General features: G+C 33.3%; 2 protein-coding genes across 3 annotated transcripts in view; both read right to left on the bottom strand.

Moving 5' to 3' along the window:
- The window catches only part of LOC125837997 (protein WVD2-like 4), an 81,856-nt gene that overhangs the window by 30,905 nt on the left and 36,538 nt on the right, over nt 1-14,413 (bottom strand). The gene's annotated exons all lie outside the window — the stretch shown is intronic.
- On the bottom strand, nt 1,446-9,947 carry LOC125837982 (uncharacterized). Of its 2 annotated transcripts, XM_049517053.1 has the most exons (11): nt 9,657-9,947; nt 7,065-7,307; nt 6,813-6,940; nt 6,257-6,365; nt 6,084-6,123; nt 4,891-4,980; nt 4,449-4,548; nt 4,219-4,358; nt 3,377-3,479; nt 2,509-3,254; nt 1,446-1,785 (listed from the first exon to the last, which is right to left on the bottom strand). In XM_049517053.1, the coding sequence occupies exons 2-11, from the start codon at nt 7,201-7,203 to the stop codon at nt 1,551-1,553; spliced, it is 1,830 nt and encodes a 609-aa protein (XP_049373010.1). In that variant the 5' UTR covers nt 7,204-7,307; nt 9,657-9,947; the 3' UTR covers nt 1,446-1,550. The 2 variants fall into 2 exon arrangements, with proteins under 2 accessions (XP_049373010.1, XP_049373004.1); XM_049517047.1 differs by lacking the exon at nt 9,657-9,947 and having other exon boundaries at nt 7,065-7,432.

Genomic DNA, 14,413 nt, shown 5'->3' with positions numbered 1-14,413 from the left:
CATATAAATTTAAATTAAAAAAAAAAAATCAAAGTACACCACATAAATCAAAATAAAAGGAGTATATTTTTAATTAAATACACCACATAAATCAAAATGAAAGAAGTATATTTTTTAATTTTTTTTATAATCCAAATGTCTTACAAAACAATCAGCTACTTCCTCTAACACAAAACTTCAAATTAAAGTCTCTTCCAACCCAAAACTAATAAAAAAAAACTAATCAAAACCACAAGATCCTATTATTTTGTTGCTTCTAAAACAGTCCCATTGAGAAAATGCTCATAAAAAATTACAAAAGAACATATTATTTCGTATGTTCAATTTTACTTGTCATGTTTCATTTTGTGAGAGTAAATTTATTAACTAATCTCCAGAGCTATACTAAGTTCGATTATCAATAGTTTAAATTTAAATTTTAGATATTCTAAAATTATATGAAAAATACTATAAGTTGCAACTATTTTCATATTAATTTAATATAATAAAAAAATACATCTTCAAATACTAATTATAAATTTTACATTTTAACATTTAAAAAATAAAATACAACAAATAAAATAAACGAAGAATAACTCAATTGATAAACATGAATCTTGAACTATTAAAAATTAAAATAAAGAATGTTATTAATAAAAAAAAATAACAGCCATGTTGAAACTCTCAAACTCTCCTTTCAGATATACAGAGAGAGAAAAAATGTAATTTAGTTATTTTACGTATATAAATTCAATTTTGATGAAATTGCTTATTTCCTAATCTATTTTCCAATATAATCACTTTCTAAACAATCTAATTACTATGACTATCAATTACTTCAAGTTTAACCAAACTAAACAAATTGAATTTATTTGTCAAAGTTATAAATATTATAAAGTTAAAGTCATAAATAAAAATTTAAGTCCCTTTATTATTATTATTATTATTATTAGAGTATTTCCTATCAGTCTTGCTAATTACTCATAAATAAGTAAAAATTAAAAATTGTCTAACTATGTGATTTATAAACTTTAATCATGATATGTAATGTAGTAAGAGGTTATTCAAAACAACTAAATACTTTCATCCACAATTTTTAACGGCAATAAATATACATATTAATAAAAAATGCTAAAATTCCTACCGACATTAATTAACTATCATTAGAACTAATGTAGAGTCCATCACCAAAAAGGGCAAATATGCTCTATTTATTAGACAGAAAAGATATACATAAGCCACTTTTTTAATGAAGAATATATTAACTCAGGTACTTGTGGTATTGTCACCATCATATTACATTACTATAAATATGGGCATGCTTAGTTACACTATGTTGTACAAAACTATATTGCTCAGACTCTTACGAAAAAAGATGTCACGTGTGTGTCTGATCCTGCAAAAGCTATTGCAATTTGGAGGATTCACCACAGATGCAGTAACATTTTTGGAAGGTTCGAGCAACATAGGTACAGAACACTCTGGTTTTGACCCTTAATTACATAAGAACTATACATATGTAGTAACAGGTAAACTATAGCTGCTTTCTCCTATGAACAAAATTGCTCTTTTTAACTCATGACTTGTTCTGGTTTAAAAGACAAGCAACAGTAAAATGGTAGCTTTCGTCTTCTTATACCGTGTTTTTTTCCATGGACAGACGCGACATTTTCTTCCTTCATTTGGTCTACATGTACAGCAATGTGTTGTGTGTCGCCTAAGATTTCAACATAATCATCCGGTGATGCAGGAGCAATCTTCGTGTTGTGGTTAGCTTCCCTCGTGCACAAACTAGAACTTGTACGCCTGGAGAAAAAAGTTACGCCAATTTTGAGAGAAACTCATCTAGCATATCAACAAAGATGTTATCATAGGAAATACATTGTCACAAAGATTAAGTGTTCTCGGAATCTATGTTGCTTGGACACTCCAGAAATGTAGGTGCACCCATGTCGTATCCTCCAAAAAGGATAGGTTTTGGAGGATCGACACAAATACTGTAGACACAAACCCGACAATACTTATGAAGAGTCCGAACAACATAGCTCAGAACAACCTTTTTTATCATATATAAGTCAAACTTTCAGATTTTCTATGGTAAAGAAGTTGTAGAAGTCTTTAAATGGCTAGCATGTTTTGCAAATACGATATGCCGGTTTGGAAAATAAATACTCCCTCTGTTTCAATTTGTTTGTCTTACTTACCTTTTTGGCCTGTTTAAAAAAAGAATGTCTCTTTCCCTTTTTGGCAATTCTTCTATTCTAATTTTCTATGTGAAATGTTTAATACTACAAGATTAAAGCGTATTTTAGTACATTCTACATATTTTTTTAGTTTAGAACCAAAAGATTCAAAAGTCTCCTCACTTTCTTAAATTCCGTGTCAAGTCAAAATCAGACAAAAAAGTTGAAACGGAGAGAGTATTTAATTTCTCCGGAACCGATGTAACACAAATGATGTAGAATAAGTAAGCTTGGCATAGTTCATATTTCAATGAAGCCTCTTGCAATTAAGCAAACAAAATTTTACCTGGAACCATGACTAGCAGAGCTGTTCCTGTGTTCGTTGCGTGTCGCCTCTGATAATTCTTTTCCGGGTGATTCAGCGCAAGCTATGCGAGTTCCATGAATTCGATCAGTTTCTGATGATTTTGAGTCTCTCCGTCCATCCTCCTCTACACCTAAAGACTTAACAGTAGCATTTCCGGAAACAGATCTAATTTCCAAATTATATCCAAAATCCCTTATGATAGAAATAGCCTTCTCCAAAGTTCCCAGAGCTTGTCGAACCTCAGATCTAATCACGACCATCTTGTTGTTGGAAGGCACATCTACGAGTTGATTAGCTGGAGAATCCCCGACTTTCTCTTCATTCTCATCTAAACTTTCAATCATTTCACTTGTATCTTCATTAATTTCCTCAATTTCATGAACTTTATTATCTTCAACATTTGTTCCTGTTGCTTGATCCGGATGAGCATAGGCGTCATTTATCGGGTCTTGTGACTCTAAAGCACCATTTCCATCTCCTGTCCGTTCATCAACTCCAAAACATGCATCTTTCTTGAAGTCCTTTTGCAGTCCCGAAGCCCCATTGCTATCTCTTGCCCCTTCATCGAGACTAGCACGTGCTTCTTCCTTGAGGTCTTGTAATTCTAAAGCCTCATTGTCATTAGGTACATTATCTGAATAAAGTGCTTTTCGTATTCGATCATATAGTGGATCTTTTAGAGCATTGCTGAAATCTTCGTCACCTTTGGTAACCGAAGCTACTTCCTGCAAGAAAAAAAGAACAGTATATTACTATCCAGAGAACTAAAATATTGGTTTGATCAGAATCGTTGTTCCAACGAATAAACAATATCAGAAACAGAAGTGATAATTGAATTGGCATTAACCTTTTTATACAGCTTGAAGCCAGCACCTACGAGCTGCCTTGAAAGGAAATTGATGAATGAAGGAGGAACAAAGTCCAGTTTGATATCCATGTTTGCTATAGTCCTGTAAAATTTGATAAACACAAAAAGAGAGAAAATTTACATGGAAAAAGCTAGCATGAAAATGCAACAGGAAGCGTTTGAAGCTGATAATATGTCGTCTATTTGCTTTTAAGTGTTTGAGTTTTTAAGAGGTGTGAATGATGAAATGAAGTGTTCTCCCAAAAAGACTCCAAGAGAAAGGATGCAATTTGAATAGCACATTTTCACATTGAATGGGTTGTCATATGTCGTCTATTTGCTTTAAGTGTTGAGTTTTTAAGAGGTGTGAATGATGAAATGAAGCATTCTCCCAAAAAGATTCCAAGAGAAAGGATGCAATTTGAATAGCACATTTTCACATTAAATGGGTTGTGACTTTTTCGATAAGGCAAAATAGCACTTGTTCACAATACCCTTCGTTGGCTATAAAATCAGAGGACTAACCTCCGTTTTCTAGGGAAAAAAACCTGAACTTCTACTGCATATTTTCTAACAAATTGTGTGATTTGTTACCGTCTTTGTGTTCGATGAAGTTGTTGGCATTTGAGGTACTACTACTCTAGCGACAGGTATATCTGTTTTATTCTGGGAGGAAGTAATCCAAAACCTCTGGTAACAAATTCCTTAATGACACACGGTGAATTTTGTGGTCTTAAAGTTTCTATTTTCTGTTCCAGTTTATTTCGAAAATTCTGGTTTACTGGTTTGATAACAGGATACCAACAATAAGTACTTTTAATACATAAGAAATCCAAAGATACCTGAAGTAGCTACGATTATCAGTAACTTTCTGGATAGCAAAACCTCCCACCACGTCAATTCGTACTACATCCTGCGGTGGTGGTATTCCGTCTTTCGAGTACCCGTGAGTGCTTCTATCAACGGTATCTACATCAGAGATCTGGAAACATTCACAAAACAATCAGTTACTCTAATGATAACGCGAACAAATATGTTAACGGAAAAATGTCGTGGACTTTCACAAGCTTACCGAATTTAGAAGCACTACTATCAGACCATCTTGAATGTACTCAAATACAAAGAAATGTACAAGGGCCTCCCTTGTTGACAATGGCCATGAAAGCTTCATCCTAACTTACAAGTAGTTAAACATATATCAGCATATTAAAGATATAAGAAGAACAAAATAAGCATCTATGAACTACTACTCCCGCAATTTCAATTTGTTTATTTGGTTTTGACATGGCATGGAATTTAAGAAAATAAAGATGACTTTTGAATCTCGTGATGTTAAACTAAAGATATATGTAGAATGTACCAAAACGCCCTTTAATCTTGTGGTCTTAAACATGCCATGTGGAAAGTTAGAAATAAAGAGTTGCGTGAAAAGGAAAGAGACACTCTTTTTTAAACGGACTAAAACGGAAAGTAAGACAAACAAATGACAACGGAGGGAGTATAAGATGACAGACCTTACTAGACATATTTGTTCACCCTCTCTGACCTTCTGCAGGCACTCGGAGGCTGCAATCTTAAATGTTGGAATTGTGGTTTGCGGCCACCTGATGTGAAAATGAGGTGTATTAACACAAGTTGTTGAGACTATCCCTTGAACCAGTATTCAAGGAAAATAGCATATCATTCAATGCACGTTAAGATAATTTGAAACTTTACTGACATTTTATTTAGCATTAAGTTTCTTTTTTTCTTCACATTTACTGCATTAAATCTACCAGCGGCTTTAATGTACATCACCACCTTGATAAAATATGAGAGCAATCACTCCCCAACAGAGACAAAACCAAGAAATTTTGGTTGTGCTCGCATTATAAAATGTATTTGTTTTATCAACTACTTGGATTGTGGTGATAAAAAAAATTAATGGGAGGATGCTGTGATACAAATTTCATTTGATTCACAATCTCTCCCCCTAAAGAATTCACCATGATTGGTGTTCACAGTGAATTGCCTGAAATGACATCTATCCAACGGACATGGCCAGCTCCCACAGCTCCAACTTACTGAGGACATGACCATATATCGGAAGGTTTAGGGGTCGAGAATTAGGGTTGAAGGCTAGCGAGTAGCCGGGTGCTGTCACACTTTATGTGCAAGAGGTAGGGTGATATTTAGTAGGCGTGTAGTTTCTTATTCTTCAGTGAGTATTACTACTTGTTGTCTCATTTGCTTTGTATCTTTCTATCTTATTATTGTCATTCTATTCTTGCAATTCTGCTTCGGAAATACATCTTTTGAGCAAAAGGGTCTATCACTAGTACCCCTTTCTTTTATCAAAGTCTAATCAGGGAGAACAATCGGAAAAAAATTGGCAATATACTAGGTAAGTTGTTGTTGACATCTATCCACCAGTTCTACTAGCCTCATATCTGCCAAACTTATAGTGCTATTTTTCTTAACCTAATGCTTGCTGTCGAACTAAATAGTATCACAATAATATGCTGATACAAATACAATTCCATCATTACAACTAAAAGTTTGTAGTTCAAAAGCTCTCTCCACCTACTCCAGTCACTTTGTTCAGCAGACAATGCGAACATCTGTATTAAGTATTTATCCAAACAGCTCCCTAAATAATTTTTATTGCATTCTAAACATCACACGATACTAAAATAATGCAAGAGTCTTTAGCATATGGGATCCTCACCATTTCTTGTAGAACTCTGCCCCCCATGAGATGCATAAACCTGAAACAGACAGTTGTTATCACAAAAGTTGTCCAATAATAACGCAACACGGACTTTCTGGAGGTGACCTTGATTAATATCCACCCCAACAGTGAATATAAGGCGAAATAGTAGAGATTTTAATCTATCTTACAAACATCTGATGGGCCATCTACATAGCCTTCAACAAGGAGGGTATGGAAGGGAGTGCCTTCTGGTCCCTCTCGATACATAACACGGTAATCTTCAGTATCTTGTTTTACCTGCAAAAGAAGGAGAATCGGCATTACTCTCATAGTAAATAACAGATGGGGAGAAGTCTTTTGCAATACATGCATGGTAAGACTAAAATATCACATTCCAAGAAAGCAGCAGACTTTGGTGCCGCTAAAGACAACCAACATGTAAAAGAAAAGGGCAGCCCAGTGCACTAAGCTCCTGCTCTGCGCAGGAGTCCCGGGAGGAGCCGGAACCAACAAGGATCTATTCTACGCAACCTTACCCTGCATTTCTGCAAGAGGTTGTTTCCACAGCTCGAGCCTCTGACCTCTTGGTCACATGGCAGCAACTTTACCAGTTACGAATAGGTTCCCCTTCAAAGACAACCAACACGTGATGCTTCAAATAAGTTTCAGAGTCACAATGACATTGGTATGCGGAGAGTTTCGAGAATTAGGAAAAGATAATCTACAATGTGATAGATAGCCTACTTTCCAAACAGGATGAGCTGCTTCAGAAGATTTTGCCTTCTCATTATCAGTTACAGATGTACTCCTTAACATGCTCAGGAAGTTTGCCACTTCCTTGGTTCTTCGCTCTACTAGGTTGTCACTACATTCTGCAAAAAAAAAGAAAAGAGGGTGGATGGAGGGTTGTGGAATGCATCGTTGCTTAGTATATGTTGGATGATAAAGGTGACTGCCTATTTAAGTAAAATCCACATTTAGTGACATAGAACAAACCTTGAAGATCACATTCTGACGAGCGTAGCATTTGATTCTTGACAAGGTTTTTAAGTAAATCATCATTTACAAGATCATGAGACGACAATGTCTGATCTAACTTAGCTCGGTACTGAGAGATGTTACCAGTGTCCCTCATATTGCATATCCTAGGAAAACAGAACTGTTTTCTCTCAAATTTTTTAAAAGCCGCAACAGCTATACAAGAATTAAGTGTTTTTGGTGTTCCAAGTATGAATGGACCTACAAAATTATGAAAATGATGTTTCAGAAAAGCTGCATAGATGTGTTTGTATGAGTTAGTCGCAGCAGAAATTTGAAGTTCTGAAAAACAAAAATTATTATTCAAGGGATATGTATCTATGCATGCATTATTACACATAAAATGGATTAAATGCTCTGAAATTTATCGGAGAGGAATTCAGTCAAACAAGGGAAAGAGCACTCAAATCTTGAGTGTTCGAATAAGGTGCATATGATATACATATAATACATGTTGCGCGATTCAAACAATTCTTAAGACTTTGTGTACAATGAAGACATAAAGTCAGCCAATATGTTAATCTTTAGGGATTTTTCCACATAGCATAACTACGACAACAACAATATATGTCCGATGTAGTCCCACAAGTGGGGTCTTGGGAGTGTAGGATGTACGCAGACCTTAACCCTACCTTTGTGAGGTAGAGAGGTTGTTTCCGATAGACCCTCGGCTCACAAGAAGTGTAATCAAAACAGGATTGAAAGGAAAATAACGGCAGCAAAATAGCAAGATACATTGAGCAAATGAAGCAACAAGTTACTACTTTACTCTGCCCAAATCCACTAACAAATACTACTAAATTAAGAGAAAATGAGATTGGCCCCCTCCCTCTCCCACATAGCATAACTAAGTAGGGAAAAGATAACAGATGCTACAGGTCCAATTTACTCTGCCCAAATCCACGAAAAGGGGGAAAACGTCAACTCGGCTTCTAACAAGTAACATCTACTAGTCCATAGATGAACAAAACCAGAAAGGCAGAAACAGTCACCAAACTAACCAGGAAATAAAAACATCCAACCCAAAGCAAACGAATACTCAATCCGACTGACAATGATTAACCAATCAACACAAACCAAACAATTCAACTTACTTAGCGGATGGTATTAGTTCAATCAAACACATAACTTAAATCAACAAAAATCAAGATTCACTTGCTAGTATTCCCATCTTTCCTCAAACAAACAAAGTAGAAATGATCACTAAAAGACCACAAACCACAAATACATGAACTTTAACAATCAAATTCAAGCAATCCTCCAATCAACAAAAATCAAGCTAACAGCTGAAGCAAAGAATCCAAATTTCACCCAAGTTTCAACCTTTCAACTCGTTCAGAAGCTGTTCTGAAAGAAACCAAGCTGGAATCTTGAAGGTTTGAGAATGACTCTAAGGGGAATGAAAGAACCCGCAAACAAATACAACAACAACTACGCCTCAGCCCCAACTACCAAACAAGTCGGGGTCGGCTATATAAATGCTCACTTCTTCATTTAAACTCATTTCATATCATTATCATACTATAAAATCAAACTCAACCAATCATCCAATCAACAAAAATCAAACCAACAGTTGAAGCATAGAATCAAAAATTCATCCAAGATTCAACCTTTACTTCACTCAACAACTGTTCGGAGGAAACCAAGCTGGAATCTTTAATTTTTAAGCATGACCCAGTAAAGGGAAAGAGAAAATTCATAATAATCAAACTCAAGCAAAACCATTATTCATAAGAATTCACATACTGCTATTCCCATCTTTCCTCAAACAAACAAAACAGAAATGACCACAAAATTGTCACTAACCACAAAGACATGAACTTTAACAATCAAACTCAAGCAATCATCCAATTAACAAAAGTCAATTATTTATTCTTTTACCCCTCCCCAGTAAGCTCCCACCTTTTTTTGTTCCCTAGCTTACTCGAACCCACAACCTCACAGTGTTGGAGGCGAAGGGTGCTTACCGTTCGAGCAACCCCTCTTATCAATCAATCAATAAAACTCAATCTAACAGCTGAAGCAAAGAATCAAAACTTAATCCAAGTTCCACCTTTAACTCACCTCAGCAGCTGTTCTTAAGGAAACCAAGCTGGAATCTTGAATTTCTAAGCGTGATCCAGTAAAGGGGAGAGAATTCATAATAATCAAACTCAAGCAAAACCATTATTCATAACAAGGCTCACAACAAATGGTATTAGTTCAACCAAAATCATAATTCAAATAAAAAGTTGACATACTGCTACTTCCATCTTTCCTCAAACAAACAAAACATAAATGACCATCAAAAGGTCACAGACCACAAAGACATGAACTTTAACAATCAAACTCATGCAATCATCTAATCAACAAAAATCAAATCATTTAAAAAAAAAAAAAATTAAGCTCCCACACTTTTTGCTCCCTAGCTGACTCGAACTCACAACCTCATATTGGAGGCAAAGGGTGTTTACCATTCAAGCAACCCTCTTATCAATCAACCAACAAAACTCAAACTAACAGCTGAAGCAAAGAATCAAACTTTTTTTCAAGATTCAACCTTTAACTCACCTCAGCAGCTATTCTGAAGGAATCTTAAATTTTTAAGCATGACCCAACAAAGGGAAAGACTGAACTTTTATTTCCTCAAAAGTCACAGATCTCAAGGAAATTGATTAAAGCAAAAGGGACAAAGTCAGGTGATATGAGACCACCAAGGTGGATTATCTAACATGGGTTTTCCTTGAGAATAACAAATATGCAGACAACAAATGCAGAAAAATACACAGCTAAGAATCAGAATATGAACAATTCCAAAGAATTTTTCAAAGCTAGCAAAAAGTTACAATAAAATGGAGGTTCCAATGAACACTTGTACTAGTAGTAAGAAAAATTAGAAGAGTCAAGAAAATGGAAAGAAGCTTTGTCTTTAGTTTTTAGTTTGTTTTTTTTTTTCATATCCAGAACTCGTATTTTATGCCGATTAAATTTGAATCGCTCACAACAAGACTCATTTGAGAGTGACACTCCCGATGATTGTCTTTTAGTTAATATTTTTAGTATTTGTACAATGTTGAACACTTCTAATTATTTGTATTCCATTTTTGACCATTTATGCAATATTTTTGAAATAAGATTAGTTAAATTTTATTTTTAAATAAATTAATAATTTATTATAAAAAGATAAAGTAAAAAAGAAATTATGATTTTCTATGTAAAAGAAAAATATAACAACTAATATAGAAAGGATGAAATGTTTTTTAATATTATGTTGTTTTCAAATATTGGGCACTCACCTGCCATCATAAATATGAAATGTTTTTTCAACTCAATAAAAAATCTTTTTTTAATAAAATATTATTCAAGTTAGCTTGTATATGTATTTTATTTATTTTATTAAATAATATTTTCTTCAACAAATATATTTGTTGTGATGATGTTTTGTTAAATTGTAAGAAATATTAAAGTTGAAGTTAAAAGATATATATGAAAATTAAATTGTGTTTGGATATTAATTTTACTTCGAAGGAAATTGAACTTTTGTGAATAAAAATATTAGTTTAAATGAAAATTCTTCAAAAATATTTTTCTCAAAATAATTTTAATGAGAAGTTTCAAGAGAATTAGTTGGAGAATTAATGATCTCAATGTTCACTTTTTTTCAGCATTTATTTCCCCCAACAAATTTTTTCACACCTAATTGATAGGTGAGGTTAGTGGACCTATTCTGTTTCCTTTTCTTTTCTTTAAAATTAAAATAAAGTCACCTAAAATAGAATGACTAAAATAAAATAGAGTCACATAAAATAGAATGACTAAAATGATATATAACTTCTCTGATGGTGTCAAAAGTGAAATTATACATCTGGCATTAATAGTAGTCTCATTTCTAATTATGTAATGATACATCAAGAAAAATATAGAAAAGTATAAATTTGTAAATTTCAACTTATTTTACAATATTACGAGTGCTTATTAAGTCTTTTTGCATTATATAGTATGTTTGATATCAATCTTATTTGGTACGTCATTTTTAAAATGGACTCTGTAATACAAAATTTGATCAGATTTGAATACAAATTTGAATATCATAAAAATTAAAATAAATAAAAATTATACGATAAGTACTTCATAATTACACAAAGGATTGCTACCAACTTATTTCTATTTATTTTTAAAAAAAATGGTGTTCAACTATAAAAAATAAAAATAAATAAAAAATCTACTTTTTGGGTGAGTTCCGATCCCACCAAAGAAAGTTCTTCAAAATTAATAATTTAAGATGAATATTTAATAAAGTTTATTGAAAGTAGGTAAGTTAATTATTTGTTATTATTATAGATCATTAAACTTGTTATGGAATGAATTTCATTTTAATTCTTAATTAAAAATCTTAGATTTAAATCATGAAATTCTTTTTTGGTAAGAAGCTTTCTTTTAAAGTGAAATCACCCTATGATAATTCAAATTAATCAAATTTAGAATGAATATTAACATCGAATGAAAAAAAAAAAATCTAATAAATGATGTTTTATTTTAAAGCTGACGCAACTATGTTTTGAACTTTATGTCATAATCACATTCACTGACATAGTTTTTTTTTTTTTTAAATTAGCATTCACTTACATAGTCAGAGTTCATCAATTATCAAAAAATAAAAATAAACCACTCACCTCCATCAAAAGCTAATAGTCACATCATCAATATATACAAGTCAATATTAGTTACTCTCACAATAAATTGACAATTTAGCACGTCAAATAGGAATAATTCAATCCAAAATATTCATGGGTTATTATAAAATAACCTTCCAATGTATTATAAAAAAGTAGGGAAAATTACGCGGTTAAGCAAACTTATACTATTTAATTACTCATCATAGCTATAATTTGCTATAATTTTCACTCGCGACTAACATTATACATTAATTACGTGGGCTGACTTCGAATTTGTATAATTAGTCACGTTTGTATACGTATAATTCGACAGAATATACAAATACATATATATATATATATATTACAATTATCTAACCGATATACATATACAATTCACCTCTCTCCCACTCTCTCTCCTCTCTCACTCGCCTCTATCCTCCCTCTCCTAATCTCGCTTGTCATATATACAAATGCATAAGTATAATATACAATTATCTAACCAATATACATATACAATTCACCTCTCTCCCACTCTCTGCCCTCTCTCACTCGCCTCTCTCCTCCCTTTCCCAATCTCGCCGCCTCTCTCCTCCCTTTCCCAATCTCGCTTCCTCTCTCCTCCCTCTCCCAATCTCGCTTGCCATATATACAGATACATATGTATAATATACAATTATCTAACCAATATACATATACAATTCACCTCTCTCCCACTCTCTCCCCTCTCTCGCTCACCTCTCTCCCCCTCTCATAATCTCGCTCGCCTCTCTACTCCCTCTCCTAATCTTGCTTGCCATATATACAAATGCATAAGCATAATATACAATTATCTAACCAATATACATATACAGTTCACCTCTCTCCCACTCTCTGCCCTCTCTCGCTCGCCTCTCTCCTCCGTCTCCCAATCTCACTTGCCTCTCTCCTCCCTCTCCCAATCTCGCTTTCCATATATACAAATACATATGTATAATATACAATTATCTAACCGATATACATATACAATTCACCTCTCTCCCTCTCTCTCCCTCTCTCTCGCCTCTCTCTTCCCTATAACATGTAGTTACAAATTGTAATTATCAAACTATAGCTATAAAGAGTAATTAGGCTATTTTTGAGTGGCTATATGTGAAAGTTTCTCTAAAAAGTAACATCGAAATTTTTGGAATATGAAATAATATAAAATAAAGATATTTCACTGAGTTAAAAAATTTAGACTATAAGCTATCTCAATTTTTAACAATTAATTCCATCATTTTTCATACAAATAGTGAAATTGAATAATTTTAAAATTAATTAATAATACTCATTTTCAAATGTGGAATAGCATAATTATGAATTTTATCCTTTTTGCACCGCTCGATTCTCCTTAGAGTTGTCAAAAAGGGTTGGCTTAGCCCTACTCGGGCCAAGCCTCGCGGGACAAGGAATTTGATGAGCTAGGGAGGACGACCCTTCATTTGGAAGGGCCTGAAAATGCTCAACCCAACCCAACCCTAGAAGGGCTGAGGGCTGGGGTGGGCTAGCCTTTTTTTTTTTTCAAACTTAAAATTATATAATATTAAGGAAATGAGAAGATTTTCAAACCAAATATTGCAAATAATGGTGTTGTTTTTACTAACAATAGTAAAAAAAATATAGTGTGATTAACATGTATCTAGGATACTAGATACGCGAGATACATGTATCTGGTGTGATGCATCCGAGATACACGAGCGAGATAAGAAAGTGGCGAGCGAGATGGGAGGGAGGCGAGAGCGAGAGATTTGTCTATGTATCCTACATACATGCGAATCCACTTGAAGAGTGTATGAGTATCTAGAAAAAATTAACCTAATTTTGAGTTCATATATCCCGAGATACATGTATCTAGACATACCAAAATTTGGTAAGATTCGTTATATATAACATAACATGCATTTAAGTAATTATCTCATATATTAGTGAGATTGTTGTAAGTTATCCTCAAATAAAGGAAAAGGTTCAAAAATGTCCTCAACCTATTGAAAATGGTTCAAAAATGCCCTTTAGTTAACATAAATATGATATTGAATTTAACTAAACAAATGGCCGATTTTCATTGGTCAACATAATTATTTTATCAAATATAAAAAAACCCCACCCAAACCCATTTCAAACCCGACACTCAAACCTATTTCAAATTAATCTAACCCAACTTTTGTCTCTCTTCTTTCTTTCGTCCCCTTCCCCTTTTCCTCACTACCCTTTTTATTTAATTTGTGTTTTCTTTCTTCCTATTTAATGTATAAAAGATTAGTTTCTTAGTCAAGGTTAATCGTGTAATAGTTCTTGAAGATTGATTGTAAATCATTTCACAATGTGGATGCGAATGAATTTTGTATGTAAATTCCCACCTTGCGGCATCAATGATTAATATTACTATGCATTTTAGTTGCTATTTATTGGGTTAAAATGTTGTTTTGGGGGTTTACAATCTACATTTAGCTGTTATTTTTTGGGTTTCAAGCTTTCATTTTAATTGTTGTTTGTTGGGTTGAAAGTTACTCTTTTTTGGGCTTAAAAGCTGCAGTTTACTACATGCTGCAATTTAGTTGTTTTTTTTATCAAGTTAATTAATGCAACTTAGCTACTTTGGGAATGAAAATTGTTGTTTTTTAAAGAAATAAAAGAGGCTGAAGAAAGAACAGA

This window comes from Solanum verrucosum, unplaced genomic scaffold, assembly GCF_900185275.1.
Source record: "Solanum verrucosum unplaced genomic scaffold, falcon-dt-bn FXZP01000284.1, whole genome shotgun sequence".
Taxonomy (NCBI): Eukaryota; Viridiplantae; Streptophyta; class Magnoliopsida; order Solanales; family Solanaceae; genus Solanum; species Solanum verrucosum.
This window is presented reverse-complemented; position numbering and strand designations above follow the sequence as displayed.

Excerpts from the sequence above, each read along its gene's own strand:
- LOC125837982 (XM_049517053.1), bottom strand. The coding sequence starts at position 7,203 with ATGAGGGACACTGGTAACATCTCTCAGTACCGAGCTAAGTTAGATCAG. Across the intron at positions 4,981-6,083 it reads GCAGAGTTCTACAAGAAATG|GTGGCCGCAAACCACAATTC; the intron begins GTGAGGATCCCA and ends TTTTCACATCAG. Across the intron at positions 4,549-4,890 it reads GAACAAATATGTCTAGTAAG|GATGAAGCTTTCATGGCCAT; the intron begins GTCTGTCATCTT and ends CTTGTAAGTTAG.